This window comes from Miscanthus floridulus, chromosome 9 (assembly GCF_019320115.1).
Source record: "Miscanthus floridulus cultivar M001 chromosome 9, ASM1932011v1, whole genome shotgun sequence".
Taxonomy (NCBI): domain Eukaryota; kingdom Viridiplantae; phylum Streptophyta; class Magnoliopsida; order Poales; family Poaceae; genus Miscanthus; species Miscanthus floridulus.
The window spans coordinates 133,719,398-133,746,165 of NC_089588.1; the positions used below are offsets into that span (position 1 = coordinate 133,719,398).

Below are 26,768 nucleotides of genomic sequence, written 5' to 3' on the forward strand. Positions count from 1 at the left end.
CGATGCCTTTAGCGCCGCCTTCCCCTTTCTTCTTCCTCGTTGCAGCATTAGTCAATTGGAGTGGCCAGTGAGTTCCAGAGCCTCCCCTCCACCTTCTCCTTCACCTATTTCTCCCACTCTCTCTCTGTATCATGCTACCACTGAGCACCGAGCTCCGCCGTGCCGCCATAAACATCGGCTAACTGCCGGCAGGGCTCGGCTAAGCTCTCCACCACCTCTATCCAGTCCACTACCCACTCATGCACACATAGGCATAACTAGTTGAGTAAGATAGGGCCTCTAGGGCCATTTGTTCGGTGCGGCACCACCGCGGTAGCTCCGGCGTGCCGCCGCCGTTACTACGGGAACCGCCGTGGCTAGCAACCTCCACTTGGGGCTGTGGTTCGGCTTCCCAGACCTTTTCCACCACACGATGACCCTCACCAGAGGACCTCGTCGCCGACGGGCTCAACTCCGGTGAGCCTAGAGCCCATCCCCTGCTCCCGATGCCATGACAGCCATCGCCATTTGGCCACTATTTTCTCTCTCCCCTTCTTCTCTCGCCACCAGGTGGGACAGGGCGGAGGCGTCGTTCCCGTTCTTGTCGCCGCCGTCCCCGTCCGTCGGCCGCTCTCCCCTCCCTCTTCTCTCTGTCACATGGGACTGGGCGCGTGATGCCATCCCCGCTGTTCCCCGCTAATGCCAGGCTGGCCCACCCCGCTGGCCCCACATGTCACACACACAACACACACACGCAACACAGCATAGTAAAATGCTAGGTACACATGGCTATTGCACACAAATAATTATAAACCCATTTTCGAAGCCTAGAAAAGTTCCCAGAAAATTTGTAAACAAACTACATGCATCCAATAACCAACACATATAATTTTCACATATTTTACATACACCAAAAGTATATATAAAATTCTGATTAACTCTCAATATATATAATAAACTTCTAAAATTCATAACTTCCTGACACGAACTCCGATTTACGTGAAACCACTCTCAAAATTCTTCTAAAATCAAGATCTATTTACTCAACCTAGTACCACCATATTGTTCTATGTTTGTCTTGTGTTGTTTGTTTCCTGTTTTATATTTAGCGATAGATTATTTATTAAACATCGATCGACAGACGGTGAGTATCAAGAGAGTGAGGATCTGGACTACGTAGATGATCGGGAAGGTGACAACAACGAAGGCAAGTCCTAGCTACCCCTTCCACCACCACCACACCCTACCACCTCTACCATAAACCTCCACCCTCCCACTCATATACTTAATATTATACCCTTTTTGAATATATTGAAATATATGCTTGATTAATATGATAATGATATGGATAATATGATTAAGCATCTCATAATACTTTATTGGTTCCAAGATATGAAAGAACTTGAGGATAAACACTGTGATGACATGAATTATAGAATGGTAAAACTAAACAAGAAACCGATAGGGGGCGAGTGAGGGGTAACTTATGTGGTATAAATTACCTTGGCAGGATCACCTAGTGAGGGTTCCTATTGGAAGATACTCACCTCGGTCACATAAGGACCGGTTCATATGCCATCTCGCCTAGTGATATATTTCGTACAACCACATCCCTATATGGGTAGGCTGGATCCCACACCCCGCTAGATAGAAGTATAAAATTCTACTAGATGGCCGGAGTGGCAACAGAATATCAGGAGATGACATGGATGCTATGCGATCTTCCGTGATAACTGATCCTCCACGTTAAGCCCCTTGATTTGGCCGTGTTTGAGCCTTATATTATTGATCGGATGATATGGTATTATCCGGGTATCATCCAAAACTTTGTGTATTTCCAACCCCTGAGAAGCCGTGGTAGAATTATATGGACACCTAAGGTCACATACTTTTGAGTACAGGGTCCCGTTAGGCCTATCCTCTCCACTGATCATGGATGGGATTACGCCTATCATGTGGGGAAATTTGTACACCTCTATAGAGCGTATTGAATCTATTCGAATAGCCACATCCTTGGAATGGGCAGATGCTGGGATGAGATTTTATGATTAGATTTACTTTTATGTGTAATGAAACTGGATTAATGATATTGAAGAATCATTGGTACAAACCTGAGGATTGGTGAGGATGGTAATACTCCCCAGGACCCAACCTTATACTACACTATACCCACCGCCATCCACCACACACCCATGCTTCTAACATCAACCCCATCACCAAGCCTTCACCATCCACTCCACCCAACTCTATGGTCAGGGCTTGCTGAGTATGTTTGTACTCACCCGTTGTTGACTCATAGATTTCGATGATAAGGAAGACCGCCACGACGATGAAGAGATGTACCATGAGGACTAGGAGTCTCACAAAGGAGTCTTAGGATCCAGGGTTTCGATTGCACTCAAGCATGCTTGTGGTTCAGAGTACAATAACGCTATAGACCTCCGCTATAGTAGCTACCACCCCACTATAATAAAGTGCCGCTTCTCAGCAAAGAAACTCCGTTAGTCATGTAAAGCCTAAGGCTATGCCCTTAGAGCCACTATTGTAAGACCCTATTTTTAGATATCAATAAAAGCTCGGTGTTTTATCAAATCTTTGTGTGCCATTTTTGTTGTTGTGCGTACTTGTGCGTGATCCTGTCGCAAGTACAGATGTACTAAAGGACTCTTAGATATGGGGGGCCGACAAGGGTGATGATGGATGTTCTGTTTCATAAGCAATCTTAGGTGAAATGAACGGGGATATGAACTTCACCTCCTTGAATGGGTCATGGTTGGGAAGATGTTTTGCCATTGGGATTTCTAGGCGAAAGATAGGAGTAGCGGAAGCAGTTTTCCCAAACTTTTCATTAAAGGTCCCATGGGAAGGTTTTTCTTGAAAAAGCTTTTTGTAAGGGTAGCCTATGAGAAGATCAAAATCGAGGATGGCAAAGATGAGGAAGTCTATATGAACCTTAGTTTTGTCAATTTCGATTGGCACGGCCCTGGCAATCCCATGACACTCGAAGATAAGTCTCGAGGGACCTTCAAAGAGTTTATTGGTCGGGACTAGCGACATGTGGCCCAAAAGATCTTCCACAAGGAATTCTGATACGATATTAGTCTCGATAGTGGAGTTGTGATTGGCTTTTATGATTGTTCCCCTTAACGAACAAGGCATGGTCGTGGAAGGTGAAAGAATCCGAATTGCTTTAGAAGAACATTTTACTTCCATTAACCATTCCTTTGATGGTTCTATCTTTGGGGAAGCTTCCTTAGAAGGAAGTGTTGTGTGTTTTTCGTGCCAAGAGTGATTCGAGGTATTGTCACAATCCCCGAATTCGATAGGGAACTTCGAAAGATGAATTACTCTTTCCTTCAGTATTCGTGGTTCGGGTGAGGGTTTATGAGTCGAATCTAAGGATGCTATAGGTTTAGATTCAGCTGATGAGGACTCCTCAAAGCTTGACATGGCTTTTGCCTAGAGGGGTTTGGTTCTTATGATGGAGGAAGTGTGTTTGTCTAGGAAGTTTTCAAGGAATGTCACTTGTTCCATCATGGTTTTGTGTGTGAAACGTCCTCCAATGGTCATGTCAAGGTATAGGTCAGACACCACATCAAGACCCAAACAAAAGAGACGTAGCAACACGCTGTCGGGTAAAGACATGTCTGGGCTGGCGTGTATTAATGTTGAAAACCTAACCCAAGCTGCACCTATAGACTCCTTCTCATACTGCTCAAAGTCAAGGATCACCCTTAGAAGAGAGACGATACGAGTTATAAGGAATAATGCAAGATAAAAACTTGTCCTTAAGTTTATCCCAATCCCCATTTGTACTTTCTTTGGTTTGAGTCTACCATTGCTTCATCTTCTTTATGAGATAAAAGGGAAACAATTTCCACTTTAGAGTTTCTTGTGTCATGCTAGAGACGCTCAGGCATGAACACATTTCCTCGAACTTTTACAGGTGATGGCAAGGGTTTTCGTTATCATGCCCTGTGATGGGTTGTGCCCGAACCATAGCTATTAAGCCAGGGTGGAGTTCACTGCCAGATGAAAGGTTTGGTTTTCAAAAGTGGCTCAAGGAACTCTCCCTTTGAAGTAGAAAGGTTTTGAAATGATGCTGGCTTCATGATGAAAAAGATAAAAGAAATAACTTTTTTTAGATAAAAGATACAAGGACCAGCTAGGTTCAAAGATGATATAGCAACTGTTCCTTGGCAACGGCGCCAGAAATGTTTGTTGGTATTTCTTAACGTAAACAGAAATAATCCGCAAGCGTACGGAATTACCGTTGTATCACTTCACCAGGAAGTATTTAGGGTATCGTATTTTCCCCAAGGAACGGAGGTACTCTTCTAGGTAATTCATCCAAGGACAACACAAGGATAGAGTTGAAAAGGGTAGAGAAGGATTCCTATGGTTTTTGGGTCTATGGATAGATAAACTCAACTATTACTCGCTTACTTCGGGCATCGGAGCACACTTGGTCTGCCTAGCGATCCCGGCCTGTAGCTCTACACCGAACCCGAACATGAGGGAGTACAAGGGATGAACAGGGCTATCACCACTTGCCGCCTATCCCTTAACCATGGGGCATGAGGCAAATGAAGGTAGCCTCTAGGCTAGACACCATGTCATACAGGGTTATCCGTCACTATCAGGAGCCCTCTACTAGAGTATCCATTACAAAAATGGACGACGAACCCGCAAGCAAATAAGAGTAAAGCTTAGCTAATCAAAAGACTTATATCCATAAGAACCACGAACACTCACTTAGTATAAGAATCCAATGAGGTATAGGTGTTCATCAAGGTACAAACAGGGGAAGACTACCGACAGGTCCGACACTTCCCCGAACTCTCCCTCACATCTCTCCCTACTACTCAACTCTAGACAGCTATGGCCTAAGCCATGGAGTGAAGCTCAAGTGTGGCATGATGTTCCTTGGTGTGTTGTTGTGAGTGAGGGGGGCTCCCTCCTCCGTTTATAGCAAGTTGAGGGCGGTTCCAAGGGGAATATTTGGGGAATCACCCTGCATCGCCCTCTGGGTCTTTTAATGCACTGCCTTGCACAGGATGGGCCCAAGGCGCGCCAATAGGGGGGCGGCCGCCCTAGGGGTGCAGCTGCACCCTGGAGGAGCCATCCCGGCCTAGTCTTTGTTGTGTGGGCCTCTGGGAATGTATGGGCCGCACCTGCAAAGTTTGGCGTCATTTGGATAAGGTTTGGTTTGGGTTGTGTCTTGCTTTCGACCTGGTTGGGCCTTGATTTGCCTGGTAGTGGGCCTTCTCCCCCTTGGGCTCATGTCGGGTGTTTGTTTTGTCACGTTTCTTGTATACTTTAAGCTCATTTTCTATGTTATCCCGACATATCCTCCTACAAATGAACAATTAGCAAAACTCGTGGAACTTGTTAGTTATAAGCCCTAATTCTTAGTTTGGTGTTCATACGACTTCATTTTATGTGACATTTGGCGGTTAAAAATAGGAGTTAAGGATCGCCAACAGAGGCTTTGGATGATATCAAAGCCGGTACTCATGATTTGGTCCGAAGTGGGAGCAAAGGTGGTGGCGGCAAGGTCGAGTATGCGAAGACCATTGAGTTTGGGTCTTTGCTTACCATTGAGGCTGATTTGAGGAGGTATGAGGAGCAATGGTGGTTTCCTGTAGGCTGAGCTAGGGCTCCAAAGGGTGAGACGGTTCTGAATCTAGAGGTTAATGAAGCGGTGGTGTTTAAGGATGTCGAATATATAGGCCAGGGGTACCCAGACCACCCGTATATTCGACCATGTCCAACTATCGGGCCTGAGGCCATGGTGAAGGAGGCCCATGGAGTCCGAACGGAACAACCGACTTGAAGATCTAGGCATACCAAGAATATATGGAGCCGTCGTATCTCTGGACGATAGCATAGGATTAATCTACATGCATTTCATGTAACAAACTAATAATTTAATCTGTTAGTCGATCGTCCTCATTGTAACCCTACTCCCTCAGGCTATATAAGGGGGAGTAGGGGCCTCGTGATCGGGATCCCAACTCATTCTGCTTCACCCCATCTACTACGTCTATGTGCAGCGTCACCCCCGACTGGACTATGGCACCCCACGTGCCTGAACTAATATAAATCTTGTGTCTCATGTGCTACCATCTGATTCATCTTACGCATTTAGTTGCTAGGTATTGCCAGAGCTAAATTTTTTCAATAGTTGGCGTGCTATGTAGGGGCCTTTCGCATACAGATTTGTTTGTGTTTCAGATGGGTTTGGTCTTCAACTTTGGCGACGACGCGGAGGAGATGCAGCCAGGCAAGAAGATCTCCTTTGGCAAGCTCGACTTTATCGCCGATTAACTTGGGAACTTGCGCCTGCAGGAAACTGAGACACCTGAGCAGGAGGAGGAACGGTCTCCTCCGTTCCGTGCTTTTGCTGCCGGACTGGAGGAGTCTGTGGATGCAGGACCGCTTGCCCTCGCCCGCCATCTAACCCGCCACGCCTATGTGCTCGCTGAAGCCGGTCGAGATCATGAGCTCAACATTTCTGATGTAATGAAACATTATTTGTTTTGTTTGTTTACCATTTTTGCATTATTATGATAAGTTTTATTTGGTTCATTTGATCTGGATCTAATGATCATTACAATCGAGTGTTCTATGGATAAGAAACACTCGATTTTGATTCTGATCTCAATCAGGTGTTTAGGTGGCATCCAACACTTGAATGTTAGATACCCCTAAAACACTCTGGTGCTAAGTAGACAGGTTCTAAAAAAAGAACTACTCGCTCCTAGCTAGCAATGATATATAGAGTCCAATTCTATATATACTAATAACTTCTGTTGTAATATACGGACATGTTTGATACTATATATAATAGCTCAATTGATCTACGATGGGCCAAAAGCACGGCGTCTCTTGGGCTTGGGCGCTGGCACTTCTTAGTTGATCCGTTACAATTTCAGGTGCAGCAGCAGGGGAAGCCTTGGCGCTGACAGTGATTAATCGAGACCATAGTCGTCCATTTCAAAAGAAATAGCCGCAGCTAAAAACTCACTCGCAAAAACTCCCCCATAAACATCCCAAAACCGAACGATTGGCTGGGAAATTATGAACCAAATGATTGGCAGGAAATAATGCCCCAATCACGATCACGGCATGAACACTCATCCGATGTTCGGTTGCAAGCAACTAACGTGTGGCGGACGTTGGTCGGAGGACAGGAACAAATGGACGCGTGGATGCAGAAGCTAGCTACGCTGCAAAGACGGACGTGTGGTAGCATACTTATTACCTACACTACACGCCCGCGCGCCGCGCGTACGCATGGCGGCGGCGGCCGCCGGCGGGAGCAGTGGCGAGCAGTGGAGCTTGGCGGGCGCGACGGCGCTGGTCACTGGCGGCAGCAAGGGGATCGGCTACACGATCGTGGAGGAGCTGGCGAGGTTCGGGGCGCGGGTCCACGCATGCTCACGCAGCGCGGCGGACCTGGAGGAGTGCCGTGGGCGGTGCCGGTCCCACGATTTTAAGGGTCATCTGACCACCTTATCGTAACGGCCTCTTGACCATGGTATAAAATTTTATAATATATAGGCGCTAATTTTACTTGTAAAACGAAAGTAAATTCAATAACATATTTTTAATTTAACATGTCTGATAATTATCGAGAAACAATATAGATTAAACAATATATTTGTAGATGTATGATAATTATTGAGGAATAATGTAGATTAAAAAAGCAATATATTCGTTTTCTTTTCTCACCCATGACAAATATTTCTTCGGTAACATTCTAAAATTATAACACCTAAATTAGAAGAAAAATATGACTATATGGGTACAACGTATTGGAAGTCTGGAATATTATACAAATAATTAATTTAGATTAAAAATAAAAAGGAAAAAAATACCTTGGGCCTAAACAACTGATCGGTGATCGCAATTTATAAGAACTCAACAATCAAGATGTCGTCGTCATGGAGCCCTACCTGGTCGCCGTCCTCGTGCGCCGTGTCTGTGTCTCCGGTAGTCTAGCTCTTCGCGGCGGCGTGGCTCGCCAGCTCTGCGTGTGTAAGGCGCACGTCGCGAACTCACGATCAGAGTGTACTGTGTGCAGCGTGACTCCTCGCTTCCTCTCTACCCGAGAACCGTAGGAAAAGGAAACTAGGAAAGAAATGCCGATGTTATTTTTTTTTGGCCGCCTAGCTAGTTCTATGTGTCTCTTCTCATTAGTTTGCTAATACCTAATGGACTATAGAACCTGGAGGTTTGTATACCTGCACTTAAGCCCCTCCTCCGCTTGGGCCATCAGCTGTCGCAACTCGTGCCCTACCCTAGGGCCAGCACTGGCGGTGGGCCGAGAAGGGGCTGAGTGTCACCGTCTCCGTCTGCGTCGTCGCCGCGCGCGCCGACGGTGAGCGGCTCATGGACACGGTGAAGGCGACCTTCGACGGCAAGCTCGACGTCCTGGTAATAATAAAAACAATCCAAACCTCTCGTCCGTGCATCCATGCAACCCTGTCGTCGGTCCCATCACATCCCATTCCGACAAGTCCGGTCGATCGACGGCATGCGTGCGTGTCCGTGCGCAGGTGAACAACGCCGGGATCGTTTTCTTCAAGCCGACGGCGGAGTGCACGGCGGCGGACTACTCGCGGATGATGACGACCAACCTGGAGTCGTTTCCACCTGAGCCAGCTCGCGCACCCGCTCCTCCTCAATGCCTCCGTCGCCGGCGGCGGAAGCGTCGTCCACGTCTCCTCCATCGGGGGGCTTGCTGGCTTACCAGTCGCAAACGCTCTACGCCACAGCAAAAGGTAGTACATGGCATCCTTGTGCAAAAAAATAGATACAAGAACTATGAATTTGAAATTCAAAAGAAATTTCTGACTCCACACATGCATGTATATATACTATTTTTGAAAATTGTCCTTGCATTCATTATTCATGCAGGAGGACTGAACCAGCTGACGAGGAGCCTGGCTGCCGAGTGGGCGTGCGACAGGATCCGTGTCAACTGCGTCGCACCGGGCATCATCATGACAGACATGGTTAAGGAGGTAAGTAAGTATATAGTTTTTAAGTAGCTAGTCATATGCCCTATTCATTTTGACTTGTTTGGCTTATAAGCCATGACTGAAAGTACTATTGGCTGGTTTGGTGTGAGATAAAAATACTGTTCGTTGACTAATAAGATATGATTTATAAGTCAAATATGACCAAACGAACATGCTGAATAATCAAACGTGGAATATAATGCTATTCAATTGATTTGTGACAGCATTAGATTTGTGGTCTAGTAAAATCCGTCAAAGCATATTGCCTGAAATGGCTGACAACTTATATATACAAATACTAAGCGCGTGTTTAGTTGGGTGAACTTGGGAATTTGGCTACTGTAGCACTTTCGTTTTTATTTGGCAATTAGTATTCAATCATGGACTAATTAGGCTCAAAACGTTCGTCTCGTAATTTCTAACCAAACTGTGCAATTAGTTTTTTTTTCGTCTACATTTAATGCTCCATGCACGTATCGCAAAATTCGATATGATAGATACTATAGTACTTTTTAGGATTTTGGGTAGCAACTGAACACGCGCTAATATAATAACAACATACTCCGGCCTGGATTCAAAGTGGGCCGACCAGATGCAGCCACGTGTATGAGGAGTCATAGGGTATATTAGAAAAAGGTGGTCTTCGCCACGTTTCATGCTTGATCTCGAAGACTAGATACAGTTGATCTGACAGTAGCTTTAATGACCGGTTCCTTCTCTTGTCTGGTGTGTTTCTGAAACAACAATCTATGCTTGCTAAAACATACATCAAGCGAACACCCTTGTTAGTATTATTTTTTTCCGAAGGGAAGGGACATTATATTAAAACCCGACACAGTACCTCTTCAAATTACACACGTGAAAAAAATCTGAATTAAAATACATAATATTTCATCCAGATTATTCCATCACCTTCTTTCCCAATTGCTTCCCTCGAACGCCGGAGGCAAAATACAGTTCTTATACTAAATCCAACGAGCAACCCCAAAACATTTTATATTTGACTCAGAAGCTCGATAGTTTTTTTATTTTTGAATATCGCCAAAGGGATTACTCCATATATATAGCCCCAGAACGGCTCGTGTTTTACAAACGTTGCAGAGGAAAAAATAACAGCAGCAGCAAGACGCCCCAGCACCTAGGCGAAAAGTGGCAGAATAACAAATACACTGAAGGAATGCAAAGACTACACACCATCGCACATGAGCTCTTCGACGATGCCTCCAAGGTGGTGAATGATGTCAAAACGTAATCATCGTCAGCAAAGCAGAAGCTTGGCAAGGCTTTGGCCCGAGCCTTGTGCCGGAGGTAATTGTATTAATTGGGTCGATCTATCAGAAGCAGTAGCAATAGGTTCTTCCGTGACGCCTTGAAGAAAGAAATTCTCGTCGCTGGCACAAACTGATCTGAGTTGAGCTTTCGCCCAGAACCTTTGATGGTGCTCGCATTGACCTGCACACGATGGAGGGAGGCGCGCACCGGCAAGCGTCCACAGCAGGACGGAGGGGGCGTGCGGGCTGCTGCCGCACCACGTGGAGCAGTTCCTGGACTCGCTCGTGATAGTGGGTGGAGCGCACCAACAAGGGTCCATGCCTGGATGGAGGGGGTGCCGGCCGCTGCCACACTACGCGGAGCCATTCCCGGACTGGTCCGCGATAGTGGGAGGCATGCACTGGCAAGTGTCCGCGGCTGGACGAATGGTGGGTGTCGCCCCCCGCGACACCGCGTGGAGCCATTTCCGAACTCACCCGTGACGGTGGGAGGCATGCATCGGCATGCGTCCCCACCTGGATGGAGGGCGGTGCTGGCCGCTGCCACTCTGCGCGGAGCCATTCGCAGATAGCCCACGATGGTGCGAGGCACGCACCAGCAAGCCCCCACGCCTAGACCGGGCGGGGTGCTGGCCGGCGGCCACCGCCACAACGGGCAGAGCCTTTCCCGAAGCGGAGTCACCCATGATGGCAGGAGGCGTGCAACGACAGGCATCTATTCCTAGACAGAGGGGGCTGCCGGCCACTACCACACCATGCTACCACCACACTGGGATGGCCAATCTAGGCCCTGGAAGCCTAGAAGAGGTGCTTAGTTACGTAACCGTGGTGGGTCGCGGTGTGCCACGCTGGGGTAGAGGCGTCGGCCACCGCCACACGAGGACGGCAGATCGAGGTCCAGGGAGTCGGTCACGATGCCGTGCGTGGAGGGAGGGGGTAGATCCAGGCCCGAGGAGCCCACGACGATGCCACCGTACGTGGTAGACCTAGTGAGGAGGGAGCGGCGCCGTCTGCCACCACACGGGGATGGTGGCCCTAAGCCCAAGGAGCCAACAACGAAGAAGCCACACGCGTCTGATCAACCTGGGAAGGAAGGAAAAGCAGCGACAAGGTCACCGTGCTAACCGCTGGGAACGCAGCTGGCAGCTCCCGCGGTAGCGCTGCGGTGGCCAGAGGACACCTGAGCCGCAACGAAGCCCAGGTCATCACTGACCACCGTATCCGGCCCCGAGGCCATCGAGACATCGCTGAGCTTGACCGCACCACACCGTCTGCACGACCGCACGCTCAAGCCAATAGCTCCTAGGCTGAATCCGAGAGGGTGGCGCCGGATCAGGAGAGGGCGCACTGGATCCGGCCTGGGCAGAGGCAAAATTGCCACCAGCTACTAGAGATAGCCATCGCCGGCCTTCGGCTTCCCAAGCTGCGAGGACCGTCCCGAGCCTCTGTGCACGGCTGCACCACACCACCACGCCCTATTCCCACCTATCGGCACCTCATTTTGAGAGTCCTTAGTGCACATGTACTTGCGCCCAGATCACGCACAAGATAACAGAAATGGCACACAGATATATGATAAAACACTGAGCTCTTATTGATATATAGAAATAAGGTCTTACAATAGTGGCCCAAAGGGCATAGCCATCGGCTTTACACGAGTAGCAGGGTTCCATTGCCATGAAGTGGCATTTTATTACAGTGGGGAGGTAGCTACTACAACGGTATTCTATAGCGTAGTGACACTCTAATCCACAGGCATGCTTGAGCGCTGTCGAAACCCTAGGTACTAAGATTCCTTCCAATGATTCATAGTTCTCTAATCCTCGTGGTATGGCTCTTCGTCATCGTTGCAATCTTCCTCGGTGTCGAAATATGTGAGTCAATAACCAGGTGAGTACAAATGTACTCAACAAGCCCTAACCAAAGGGTTTAGTGGAATGGATGGTGAAGGCTCGGTTGTGTGGTGGATGGTAGGTGATGGTGGAGGCTTGGTTGTGTGATGGTGGAGGCGGAAGTAGTGAGATGGTATAGTTCCATTGAATATAAGGTTGGGTCTTGGGGGAGTATTACCATTCTCGCCAGTTCCCGGGTTAGTAATAAGATTCATTAATCACATTAGTCCAGTTTCATTACACATAAAAGTAAATCTAATGATAAATGACCTCATCCCAGCGGTTGCCCATTCCAAGGACGTTGCTATTAGAATAGATTCAATACACTCTGTAGAGGGTGTACACTTTTCCCCACATGATAGGCACAATCCAATCCATGATCAGTTGACGGAATAGGTCTAACGAGACCCCGTACCCAAAAGTATGCGACCTTAGTGCTTGTCAGGGGTTGGAAACACACAAGCTTTGGATGATCACACAACATCCAATTCAATAATCCGGATGATACCACATCATCCAGCTAATAACAAGAAAGGGCTCGAACACGACCAACAGGAATTTTACATAGAAGATCACTTAGCATCCATGCCAACCGGACCATGGAAGATAACCCAGCATCCGTATCTTCTCCTGATATTCCTCTACCAACACCAGCCTCCTACTAGAAATTATACTTCTATCTAATGAGGTGTGAGATCAATTCTACCCATATAGACATGTGGCTGTACGAATATCTGGCTAGGCAAGATGGCCTATGAACTAGTCCTTATGTAACTAAGGCGAGTATCTCCCAATAGGAACTCTCACTAGGCGATCCTGCCAAGGTAATTTATACCACATAAATTACCCCTCACTCACCCCCTATCGATATCAAGTTCAAGTTTACAAGATTATGGTTCATAATTATTATTCTCATATTCATCCATACCATGGAGCTCATAGTGTATCAAAATAATGCTTTAGTATGTCATCAAGATTCACTTAATAATAATCGAGCTCATAATTCATATATTCACAAGGATAAGTAATATTAGTTGAGTTAATTAATTAATTGGTGGAGACGTAGAGCGGAGGGTTTATGGTGGAGGTGGCAAGATGTAGTGGTGGTGGTAGGGGTAGCTAGGACTTGCCTTGGTTGTTGTCTCCTTCTGGATCTTCTACGTAGTCTGGATCCTCGTTCTCTGATACTCATCGTCTTCTGCCACTCCAATCGGCTTGATACGCAGTGAGGAAGGAGCTTCGAGCTCGGCGCGTATGGCGACAGCGGCGCACCCGACTTGGGGAAAACTAGCCTAGCACTCGGGAAAGCGGAGAAGAGGAGGAATGGAGGGGGAGATGGGATGTTCTAGCCAGCGGTGGTACTGGTAGTGGTGGTGGTGCGGCCGGAGCGCCACTGGCCGGGCCTATTTATAGTCCGGCCATGGTGGCTCCCGGCGGCGAGTTCTTTCTCGCGGCCGTGGATATTTCTGCCGGTGCGCTCGAGTTTGAAATGGGTAAGACAATTCGCCACAGTGCATCCTTATCCGCACGCTTGTCTGGGAGCTTAGAGCTCGACCATGGCGCAACGGTCGGCTTCGTCCGTGCCGCAGCGTGGCCATGGCGGCAGAGGGAGGCAAAGAGGGAGAGAGGGGAAGCAGTGGGGCCGAGAAGCTTCAGGAGTACGCCGGTAACCTTATCCATTCGGTGCTGGGCGAGGTGGCGGCGGCGAGATCGAGGGAGCGGCAACGGCGCGGTATTCCCGTCGCTACGGGAGGTAGACGACGGCGATGACAAGCGAGGCCCATGTGTCGGCGAGTGAGGGAGAGGGAAAGAGGGAGCGGGGCGCGTGCGCGGGCTGGGCTGTTCGGTCGACGCTGGCCCAAGCGAGGTAAAGAAGGAGAGGGGAGGAGCGGGCGCACACGGGCCTGGCTGGTGCCGCTGGGGCCCAGTGAGGGAGAAGAGAGGGGAGGAGGTGGCTGCATCCGCGGGCCGAGGGAAGGAGGAGGATTGAGCCCAGTTGCTCTTTTCCTATTTCTAATCATTTTTCTTCTTCCTAGAATTCATATAGTGTGGTTTTGGATGAGTTTGAATTCAAATTTGAAGATGGTTTTCAAAAAGGGGTGTACCACCATATGCACAACAAGCCAAACAAGCAACCAAACACCTCAAGCATTGTCACACAAGTAGTTTTTATTCTAGGTTAATTTGTTTAGGTTAAAATAATTCCTAAGTGGGTTCTATTTATTTATTTTGTGAGGAAATTTTAAAAGGTTCAAATTTTTAGTGATTTTCAAACCAAGGCAAAAAGTTAGGGTGTTACACCGCCGCGCCAAGCAGCAGCACCGCCCTGGCCACCGAGCGTCATTCCTGCACAAAGCACTCACGACCACCTGGGCAACCTGGCTGAGAGCCTCGCTTCCGCCATCCAAGGAAGCTGCGAGGGCCTCCGGGCATCGGTGAGGGGGAGGAAGGGGTGGTGTTGGACGCGGCAGATTTTTCGCCGACTAACCGTCCCTCCACCCTAGAGAAGGGAAGCTGGATAGTGATAGTGAATACAAGGGAAGTGATCCAAGGAAGGGCTATCGTGAACACCCACTTGCGTGTGGGGAAGACAATTATTTTTATGTTTGCTGAGAAAAAAATTGATGCTAATAAAATGCGAGATTGACCAACACCAACACACCTAATTAGGCCCTCATTTTGGTTACCGGAGCAAATATAATCCAGTGCCAGCTATTTTGGACCAAAGGATTGGCTGGCTGCAAAATAATGCCAGATCCCACTCATGGGCTGATTATTCGACAATGGCCGGTCGCGACGTGTGGCGCCCGTTGTCGATCGGAGGAGACGAATAAGTGGACGCAGGCAACGCGGCCGGCTACATCCTTCCAAACAAACATTGGATGCGTGGTGAATAGCATGGCAGCGGCTGCCGCCTGGGAGAGGACTAGCAGGGGCGGCGAGCGGTGGAGCCTGGCTGGCGCGACGGCGCTGGTCACGGGCGGCAGCAAGGGGATCGGGCACGCGATCGTGGAGGAGCTGGCGGGGTTCGGGGTGCGGGTCCACACGTGCTCACGCAGCGCGGCGGACCTGGAGGAGTGCCGCCGGTGGTGGGCCGAGAAAGGGCTGAGCGTCACCATCTCCGTCTGCGACGTCGCCGTTCGTGCCGACCGGGAGCGGCTCATGGACACGGTGAAGACGACCTTCGACGGCAAGCTCGACATCCTGGTAATACTAGTAATCTATACCTCTCGTCGTCCGTCCATGTCGACAAATCGCGTCGACGGCGTGCGCGCGTACGTGCGCAGGTGAACAACGCGGGGCTGCTCTTCTTCAAGCCGGCGACGGAGTGCACGGCGGAGGACTACGCGCGGATGATGGCGACCAACCTGGAGTCGTGCTTCCACCTCAGCCAGGTCGCGCACCCACTGCTCCGCAACGCCTCCCTCGCCGGCGGCGGAAGCGTCGTCCACATCTCCTCCATCGCCAGCTTCGTCGCCTTCCCATGGGAAGCGCTCTACTCCACGGCCAAAGGTTGTAGCAGTACATGACATCATTTGGGAAAGGAAAAGATCGAATTAGCAGTACTTGACTTCTTTTGTGTCCACGCAGGAGGACTGAACCAGCTGACGAGGAGCCTGGCTGCCGAATGGGCGCGCGACAGCATCCGTGTCAACTGCGTCGCGCCGGGCGTCATCATGACTGACATGGTTAAGGAGGTAAGTATATTAATTTCTATTAGCTAAATCATCAAATCTGCAAAATATAATGCTATTTATTTTGATTTGTGACAGCGTTACATTTGTGGACTAGTAAAATCTGTGAAAGTATAAATATATATACTACAAAATATATTATACATTATAATATAACAACATACATGCAGCAGGTACCGGCGGGGGCGCTGGAGCAGGAGCTGTCACGGATCCCGATGCGGCGTGCCGGCGAGCCGGCGGAGGTGGCGTCCTTGGTGTCCTTCCTGTGCATGCCGGCGGCGTCCTACGTCACCGGGCAAGTCATCTGCATCGACGGCGGCCGGACCATCAGTGCCTAATCCATGCCGGCCGCCCGCCGGCCGGAGAAGATTCTATCAATGTGGGGCCAAGTGCTTTCTTGCTCCGGCTGGCGTTTAATTTGTTTGGGAATTAATTGGGATTGGGTACAAAACATGACCGTCTCAAATTTGCGTTGTAACATTTATTCAGCATACATACAGTAGTTGAGTTATTCGTTCAACAGCTCCGAAGAATTTTCACCACAACGCATCATCGAAATCTTTAGGTTCACCGCATCGACGACGGCCGGACCATTAGTGCCTGATCCACGACGGCCGGCGAAGAATAAATTGCATTATTGGTCCGGAAGTCCGGAACTGATAGAGACGGGTTTCTAAGTTTGTTTTCGTTCTCGGGTCACCGTCAAGGCGTCAGCAATAATTCACCTTGACAGTTAGGGGTCTTCGGCTGGTATGGTTGTGGAGGAATTTGGATAGTTTAGAGGAATTTTGCAGGAATTTATGAGAGAAAAACACTGTTCCGGATGAAAAAAGAAGCGGATCAAGCCGGGTTTAAGGGCACGCGAACAGAGCCAAATGCGTTGAAAACTTGGAACTTACAGAAATGTGCCAAACTGCTTCATTACTCTGTGCCGTTTTTTTTTTTTGAATGCATTACCCTGTGCCGTTTGTTTTGCGTTAGGTTGAAAACATGATCGTGTCAGGTTGTAGACGGTTACAGTAGATTGCTTGCAGTGCTTTTGGGCCGTAAACGAGCGTTGGCCTTCTGCTTACTACGTGGGCCGTAACACTGTGCCGGCTTAACCGCACAGTCCATTTAAGCACATATTGCTTTTCTTTATAATGTGGACGCGTGGGGTTTTTTTTTTTGAGTGGAAAATGTGGACGCGTGGTGGGGCACCCAGTTTTGGCCCGGATCCCTACCACAGCCCACAGGGCTATAAATTAGTTTATTTATTGAGAAATTTTACGTCGCTTGGAAAAAATGAGAGCCATCCGTTGGGCTAAATCGGATGGTTAAGAAATAGGAGGAACTTAAGCTGTGGGCCGGATCTAAAATTTAGTCGACCTTGAACCCGCTCTAATTAAACCGTGATGGGTAAAATGGCACTCTTCTTCACGATCGTCGGCAACGTGGGCATCTTCATTGGGTTAATTTGAACGGTGCCGTTACAATTCTACGAGTTTGAAGAAGTACCATTACTATTTTTGATATTAGAAACGTACCATTATAATTTCAAAAGTCTTTGAAATATACCACTATTTACCATTTCGAGTCATTTATCCGAATGTTTAGACCAAATTGCCCTCTTCTTCCTCCTTTCTCCCTCTTCCATTTGGTACGAGCGCGTGTAGCAGTACATGACATCATTTGGGAAAGAAAAAAAGAATTACAGTTTTGGAATTCAAAAGAAAATTTCCATATACTTTTGCAGAAGGACTGAACCAGCTGACGAGGAGCCTGGCTGCCGAATGGGCGCGCGACAGGGATCCGTGTCAATTTTTTTTTTTTTTTTGCCTCTTACTTTAAGTACAGCTGTAGAATCTGTTCGGATACAGACACACGCCACCACCATACACACGCACCTCACACACACACGGTATACGAACAAACCTACAACTATACCTAGACGACGAACGCAGCTGAGAGGTACTCGAAGATCATCAGATCTCCGAGCGTGGTGGGCACGTCACTTGACCATGATGGCATATCTGCGCGGGAGGCAACTGAAATTATTCAGGAAACTACTGTTGCCGGGTGAGACGCCGGCAACGAAGCCAGGCTTCGAACGCGGGCGGGCAGCGTGCTCACTTGCACGGCTTGCCAACTGAGCCAGAGCTCGTTCTCAGGATCCGTGTCAACTGCGTCGCGCCGGGTGTGATCATGACAGACATGGTTAAGGAGGTTAGTACAATGCTATTCATTTTGATTTGTGGCATCATTACATTTGTGGACTAGTAAAATCTTTTTTATTGTGAAAGTATACTACAAAATATATTATGCAAAATATAATATAACAGCATACATGAAGGTCCCGGCTGGGGGCGCTGGAGCAAGAGCTGTCACGGATCCCGATGCGACGTGCCGGTGAGCCGGCCGAGGTGGCGTCCCTGGTGACCTTCCTGTGCGTGGCGGCGGCGTCCTACGTGACCGGGCAAGTCATCTGCATCGACGGCGGCCGGACCATCAGTGCCTGATCCATGCCGTCCGCCGCCGGCCAGAGAAGATTCTATCAATGTGGGGCCAACTGCTTTCTTTGCTCCGGCTGGCGTCTAATTTGTTTGGGAATTGGGATTGGGTACAAAACATGACCGTGTCAAATTTGCGCTGTAACAGTAATAAAAAAAATTGCGTTAGTTGAGTTATTCGTTCAACAGCTCCGAACACTTTTCACCACGCAACGCATCATCAAAATCGTCTTTAGGTTCACGAACAGTTGAACATATCACATCGCGAGTCTGAAGGAGACCGACAGGAATAGAGAGCGAGCCAGATCCTATGCCAATGCAAGCTGAAAACAGGCAGTGTTTTTTGGGCACAACATGAGCGTTGGGCCTCCGCTAAACATATGGGCCGTGATTCTGCGCGGCCGTTTTCTTGCATGCTTCTGCTTCAGGGGCATAGAGCCGGTTAGTGTTTGGGATTTGGAGCAACTTTAAGAGCCTCTTAATACCTTTTGAAATTAGTACGAGTAGATATGTTGGTAATAAAATACTCCTCAACAGTTTCTTTAATTATGTTTCAAATATAGTCGTCCTCTATTTAGTATTTTTCGCTATTCAAAGATGGAGAGTGAGGCTATCTCTATAGAGTACCAACAAGATATAGAGTCACAGTTGGGTTGACAAAAAATAAAGAGTAGTTTTTATTCAAATGGCTATCCAATTGATGATTCAGAGAATGAGTTTAAAAAGCCCTCTTGAAGATGCTCTTAGGTTTTCAAATTTTTTTGGGTTTTGTCTATTTAGGACTTCGGGACAATACATGTGGGAAATTTCAAATTTTATCTTAGGGCTTCTACTTCTGCCTCAATTTTTATGATTCTTTTTTCTAGCAAATTAGACAGTATAAATGCACACACTTAGGTCCTGTTCGGATCTCATGGTCTAAAGTTTAGTCATAAACATTAGACCATATTTAGCTGTTGTGGCCCCAAATAGGAGATCCAAAGTGTTGTCTAAAGTTTAGCTAATCTCACAAAAATTTCAGGCCGTATAAGTAACTAAAGTGGTGTAAAGTTTTAGCTCCTTAACTTTATCCAACTAAACTTTAGATTATAGGATCCAAACAAGACCTTATATACAAGCACAAATACACACCATGCCCCCCTCCGCCACAAGAGCATCTTCAAAAAAAAATAGAGCCGACATATCTCGAAAATTCTAGAACAAATCTATATAAATTTGGACACACTTGTCAACTGATAATAGCAATAAGTGGACTAAACACGCTTATTGTGGTCCACTTATTCATAAGTTGATGTCGAACACAAAAGATCACCTCAATAGCACTGTTGTAGTATCAGTTGGTGTTTAGTCGGGCTCAGATTATTTGTCACTGCAATGACAAAATAGGCTCAAGTCATTAGTACTATATTTGTCACTCGCACCATTGTATTACTAGTTGACGTTGAACACACAACATACACAACAACAGAGGATGCGTGGGGGTATAACCCCCAATACCCACAAGGTTTCACATGGGCCGAGCCGCTAGGGGAGGCCCCGCCCAAGAGACCACGCAGGGGCCGCGCCGCCAGTTGAGGATCAGCGTGCAAATGACGCCGCGTGAAGTATGGCGTAAGTCAGCGTGCCTCGCAAGACTGCGTGAAGATCCTCGGAGATCTAGGAAATCTGCTCGAATATGCTAGATTATCGTGATATCTGTAACTTCCTATTTTGTAAACCGATCAGGATACAAACAACCGATCAGTAACCCTACCCCTCAGGCTATATAAGGCGGGTAGGGACCCCCTCATTTTCATCAAGCCAATGGCCCGAACCTGTCTAATCGCTATCTCTCACGTTTTGTGTCACCATCCGGTTCCCTCACGCACACCTCCACCGATTCATCTACTATCGTGGGCATACCCCTCAGCAGACTGCCGACCAGATTTTATCGACAATGGCGCGCTAAGTAGGGGGTGTGCGTGCTGAATTCATGGCCAACCAGATAGTTACCTTTTCGAGCTCCATAGTCCTTCCCGAGCCGGCTAGATCTTCACGATCGGATCCATGACTTGGGTCGTCGGCCCTGACGGCAATGGGAGGATCATGGAGGCAGGGTAGGATCACCCTGCACCGACCGCGCCGACACCTGCAATGACATCTCCGATCCCGGCGCCCCGCCGCTACGTTAGGAGATCTATCAGCAGTGACGATTTGATCACATCCATCGATCGGGTCACTGACCGCCTAGCGGAATGTCAACTCCTCGTGGATTTGGTCCTACACCAATCTAGAGCGGGCGATGATTTTCCTGCACTCCAAGATCACCAAGCCGCTGCTACCGAGCGACTTGCTCGGCCACACCGTTTGAGGCGACCAGATTCCGATCTGGTTATCACGGCTACTCCAGAGGGGCGCACGGCGCGACGCCAACTACTTCCCGCTACCGACCTGCGTTTGGCCGACTACGAGGCCCTGACGGAGAACCCACCGAGGCCCTATCCTTTTGAGCTAGAGGGTGTGGGATCTGCGTACCAGCACGCCGTTCACCAAATCTTCGTCGACCACGTTGAGCGTGACCACGCCACCAATCTCTACATGATCGACCCAACTGACTTCGGTCAGCCTGCGCCCGTGGTCAACATGGTGGTTATTTGTCAGCTTTCGGGTGATTCCGATCTTCTGACTGAGTCTTTACACAACATTCTAGACGAGACCCCGACGATTATTCCAAGGGCTCAACTCAGATCATGCCGAGCTGCCCTGCTTTCCCTTCAGAGTTTGGGGGCATGAGTTTCCACGTCAGCCACGACAGCGTCACCAAAGATGGCAAAAACGCCGATCGCTAGCGTCGCTGAGATGCAGAAGTGGCCCAAGCGGCCGACGAGGATGGTCACGCCCTGCCCCGCCATCAACGTAATCTAGAAGAATAGTTCGACATGGTGAGCGGCCAGCCAGTCTACTAGACACCGAGCGCCAATCTAGCTGTCACCAATCTAGAGACGCACACGGCTGTTCCGCATTGTCTGTGTCCAGAAGTTATGGTCCAAATGAACGGTTGGAAACAACTGTGCGAAATGTACACTCTTCTAGCTTGGGCAATTTCCACGACGTGCAGCGACTGGCGTTGAATCGGATGACACGGACAAATGGACACTGTATTGGTATCAGAATTCAGAGGCTCGTAGGCAAGAAGCTCGCTACCAGACTTTTCGTGTGGTGTCTGTTTGCTCATAAAGCACCGAATTACTGAAGAAGCAGCCTTTACTATAGGAATCAATTTGCGCAGCGTGACCAAAATGGGCTCTGTGGCGGGCACCTCTTTTGCCCGCCATGGTTAACCGGTGGCCGGCCACCGAGGCGCCCGCTGCGGGAAAATGGTTTACCGCGGCGGGCCACCTTACTTGCCCGCCACAGGAAATAGTTTTTTACCGCGGCGGGCGGTATGAATCGCCCGCCGCGGTTAATACGATTTACCGTGGCGGGCTCTTTAAATTGCCCGCCACGGTAAAGAGTTGATTTACAGAGGCCGGCGCGTTATCTTGCCTACCGTGGTAAAGCCTGTACAAATACACAGCACCACCCCCTTCATCTTCTTCACGGGTCTTCCTCTCTCAAACTCATGGGGGAGGCTTTGCCCTAAAATTTGAGGAAACTTTTGATTTGAGTTGAAGGGCTTGGATTTGAGGGAGGAGGACATCATAAAAGGTTCATAAAGGCTCTCCCTCTCTCCTTCCATCCTCTCTCTCTATTTCCATCACCTAGAGTTCTCTCTAGATCTAGATTTAGATCTAGATCAATTTTAATGGAAAAAATGATGTCATATATTTCTTTAACTTTAGATTCATCATAGATGCATGCTTCATCTTTCACATCGTCATTTCCTCTCTTTTTCATGATTTTGGACATAAAAATCATCAATTTCTCCTAATTCTTCTTTATTTAATGTTGATTGTGACGGATAATGTTTGCAGGTATGATGGATAGGTCAGAATGGATGTACCGGATCGATAGAGTGAATGATCCATGGTACCTCTTTGAATTAAGGAAGTTTATTGCTACTGGTAAAGCTCACCGTGAGAGACTGAAGTGGATGATAACCATATGTCCATGTTCTCGTTACAAGAACATGAAAGCCCACCGAGACAGCGAGGTGCAAACTCATTTGATCATGTATGGTTTCGTCGAGGGCTACATAGTCTAGACATTTCACGGCGAAAGAGTTGGTGCGAGTGGCGGTGCATCTGGAGTGAGCTCTTCGACGCCGACGATGACAGCACCACCGGTGAATAAAGATCCTTTAGGAGCACCCGGCTCCTCATCATCTTCAGCAGCAGCTCTACCAGCCGACAGTGACAACAGTTATCATGATTACATCACGGTGGATGATCTAATGCAAGACATGGCCAACGAAGCCGACGACGGTGGGGATGGTCAGGATACTGTGAGCCAACCCGAGGATGTGTAGCTTGTTGAAGATCTAGTCAAACACTTCGATGAAGACGACGTTGTGTTGGGTTGCCCAAAGTGGTTGGAGAATTTTAGAGAGTTGAAGCAGGCGGCAGTTGATCCTCTCTATAAGGACGGCGGCGTTTGTTCGAAGGAGTGCACGGCGCTCTATTTTAACCTCCATATGTTGATGTTGAAGGCTCGTCATGGTTGGTCTAACACTAGCTTCAATGAGTTGTTAAGCTACCTTGCCACCACGTACCCAACGGCTAACAAGGTGCCCGCCAATACTTATCGGGCCAAGAAGCTGATCCGGCCAGTGGCGATGAAGCTTCGAAAGTTTGATGCATGCCCTAACCACTGCATCCTGTATCGGGGCAATGAGTATGAGAATTTGACGAGTTGTCCGCACTGCGGCTTTAGTTGGTACAAGAAAAATGATGGTTGTCGCGTGTATGCAGAAGACGAGGGAGGCTTGCAGGGTGGTCGGAAGAAGAACAAGAAGGGGGCAAAGAAGAGCAGTGCGGCCAAACAGATCTCGGCTCAGCAGGACAATGAAGAAGAGGGTTACACGCATAGGAAAAGTCCAGCACTGTCGGTGTGGTACCTACCCGTGACCGATCTCCTGCATGCAATATTCAGGAACCTGGACGATGCCAAGCTCATGTCCTGGCATGCATCAGCTGACCGCCTGAAAGATGATGGCAAGCTATGGCACCCATTCGATGGCAAGAAGTGGAAGGATTTCGACGAGGCCTACCCGGAGTTTAGCAAGGAGCCTAGGCATGTTAGGTTTGCGCTGAGTACCGACGGGATGAACCCATTCGGTGAGCTTAGCAGCTCGCACAACACTTGGCCCATCGTGCTCACCATGTACAACCTACCTCCCCATCTATGTCAGAAGCGTAGGTACCTTATGCTGACCATGCTTATCTCTGGACCAAAGCAGCCCGGCAACGATATAGATGTGTTCCTAGAGCCGTTCATGGAGGAAATTAAGATACTATTTGATGTTGGGGTCCAGATGGTGGATGCATCCCGCAAGGAGAAGTTCACACTAAAAGCAATCATCTTTGTCACCATCACCGATTACCCCGGTCTCTTCTCACTGTCGGGGCAGATCAAAGGGAAGACCGGCTGCGTAATTTGCATCGATGGGACCTGCTACACTTACCTTAAGGGATCCAATAAGATGGTGTACACAAGGCACAGACGGTTCCTCACCAAAAATCATAGGTATAGAAGAAGTATTATGAACAAATACTTTGACAATCAGGACGAGCCGCAGCGTGATCAACCGACGTAGACTAGTTGGGGGACAAAGGTGTATGAGATGGTCAAGGACATGGATTAGGTGGAGTTTGGAAAGAAGAAGAAGCCACCTGATGAGGGAACCAAGCAGACAAGGAAGCGAAAGCGGGACCAGACAGAGGAAGTCCCCGTCGCTGTTCCTTTCAAGAAGAAGTCAATTTTCTTCAAGTACCTGTCGTATTAGAAAACACTAAATACACCCCATGCCATCGACTGCATGCACCTGGAGAAAAATGTCTTTGAAAGCACGATTGGTGTCTTGCTGGACATCAAGGGCAAGACAAAGGATGGTATCAAGTCACGAACGGATCTTGTCAATCTGGGCATCAGGCCGGACCTTCACCCGGGACCGCTTCGGAATGGTAAAGTCGATATCCCGGGTGTGGCCTGCAACCTAACGCAAGATGAGAGGATGGCTTTTCTTAAGTTGCTTAGGGGTATCAAGGTGCCGACTGGTTTCTCTTCCAACATCAAGAGCCTGGTCTCCATGAAAGACCTCATAATGACCGGCTACAACTCACACGACTGCCATGTCATGCTGACGGTGTTCCTACCAATTGCGATTAGGGCTATCCGTCCAGAGTACGTGAAGATGGTCATCACACGGATGTCATACTTCTTTAACTGCATCACCCAGAAGGTCATTGATAAGGCTGAGCTGCCTGCCCTGAAGGAGTTCATCGCGGAGACCCTTTGCCAGCTCGAGATGTGCTTTCCACCATCTTACTTTGATATTATGCCACACCTAATGATGCATATGGTCGATCAGATCCATCAACTAGGCCTCGTGTACCTACACCAGATGTGGACGTACGAGCGGTTCATGTCCATCCTCAATAGATACGTCCATAACCGCGCTTACCCGAAGGGCTCTATGATCGAGGCATACACAACGGAGGAGGCCGTGAACTAGTGTATGAGGTACATAAAAGATGGGAGGGTGATTGGGCTACCTGTCCATCACCACGAAGGCAAAACCTCAGGGTTGGGGTGCATAGGCCGAAAAGTACGCACCGATGTGGCAAACCGAACGGTGCAAGAAGCTCATTACAGCATCCTTCATCAATTAGTGAGCATGGAGAAATACATTGAAAAGCACCTGGAAGAGATCCGCGCCGCTAATGACGGACAGCGCACGGAGGCATGGGTCCAGAACCATCACAAGAGCAATTTCATAGAGTGGCTCAAAGAGCAACACATACCCCTTGAAGGATGCCCTGATGAAGATACGGAGACCGTTAAGAGGCTTGTGTTAGGCCCATCCAGCCAAATCACCACGTGGCAAGGGTATGATGTCTAGGGCTATAGGTTCCACACGAAAGACAAGGACAAGAAGAGCTCGGCACAGAACTGCGGTGTTCGATACGAGGGCGAAGAAGAGTCCACGGGCCAGAGGAGGCAATACTATGGGCAAGTCGAAGAAATATGGGAACTTGACTACGACCAAAACCTACGCATAACCATCTTCCGTTGCCAATGGGTCAAACCGAATGCGGTTGCAGTGGACAGTTATGGGCTAACCACCGTGGACCTCAAAAGTATCGGCTACAAAGATGACCCGTGGGTACTAGCAACCAATGTCGCGCAAGTGGCCTACTATATATATGCAGAGGACCCAAAAAGGCATGTGGTTGTGTCTGGAAAGCAGGGGATTGTGGGAACTAATGGGGTGCAGAGTCCCGAACAATACAACAACTACGCAGAGCTCGAGCTTTTTACCGATCATCCAAAGAAGATCAAGGCCGTCGAGGACCGATTCAACAAGTCCAGGATGATGCCGTGGGCCTGCCCCGATGGTGAGAAGAGGACGGTGAAAGCACCTGCACCAAAATGATATTTGTATCCCAGAGACATATATGTAATAATATAGCTCGATCTATTGAAGACAAGTTTTGTAACTTATTATTAATATCATGGAACCATACTACTCTACTAGTACTACTGAATCTACTACTACTACTATACAATACTACTCTACTAGTATTACTCAACCTACTGCTACTATCTATTGTACTAATACTACTGCGACAGTAAGATCTACACAGTGTCATTTAGACTATTTCTGACAAAACATGAAAACATTGAAGACAAGTTTGAGCTCCAGTAGCCCATTTGATCAAGCAAGAGGCTCAATTCTTGGTATGCCTGTGAAGATCTGAGATCCAAAGAACAGTGGACTATAATACAGTTTCTTTTTTTTATTCAGCCAATAATGCAGTTAATACACATCCAAAGATGTTGAAATCTTTTTATCTATTTTTCACCCAGTGACTTGATCAATTAACTAGTGCTTATATACAGCCAAATAGTTTGTCTTTGGTTATACAGAGGCAACACCTTATCTACTCCATAGGAATAATATAGCCAGAGGCAAATTAATGCAGCAGTATTAACCGTGGCGGGCACGTAACAGCGCCCGCCGCGGTTAATAGATTAATAGCGGCGGGCAGTGTAAGGTGCCTGCTGCAGTAAACATTTACCGTGGTGGGCGGCTTATATTGCCCGCCGCGGTTAATCAGTGGCTATATATGTGACCCCCGCCCCCGTCCTCCTCCCCTGTGCCCGTGCCCTGCCCCCGTCCTCCTCTCCTCGGAACCCTTCCTCCGCCCGTCGAGCTCCTCCGCACTAGGCCCCATCCTCGAAACCCTAGCACCGGCCACCGAGCTCCTCCACG

General features: G+C 48.4%; 1 protein-coding gene and 1 pseudogene across 2 annotated transcripts; both read left to right on the forward strand.

Annotated features, from left to right (window-relative positions):
* The first annotated feature begins 7,278 nt into the window (after nt 1-7,278).
* On the forward strand, nt 7,279-9,238 carry LOC136480993 (tropinone reductase homolog At2g29150-like; annotated as a pseudogene).
* Nucleotides 9,239-14,950: 5,712 nt separating this feature from the next.
* Nucleotides 14,951-16,386, forward strand: LOC136484295 (noroxomaritidine/norcraugsodine reductase-like). Of its 2 annotated transcripts, none has more exons than XM_066481540.1 (4): nt 14,951-15,378; nt 15,459-15,684; nt 15,763-15,869; nt 16,037-16,386. In XM_066481540.1, exons 1-4 carry the CDS (start codon nt 15,070-15,072, stop codon nt 16,202-16,204), a joined length of 810 nt encoding a protein of 269 aa, XP_066337637.1. In that variant the 5' UTR covers nt 14,951-15,069; the 3' UTR covers nt 16,205-16,386. The 2 variants fall into 2 exon arrangements, with proteins under 2 accessions (XP_066337637.1, XP_066337638.1); XM_066481541.1 differs by having other exon boundaries at nt 14,957-15,378; nt 16,040-16,386.
* Nucleotides 16,387-26,768: the final 10,382 nt, after the last annotated feature.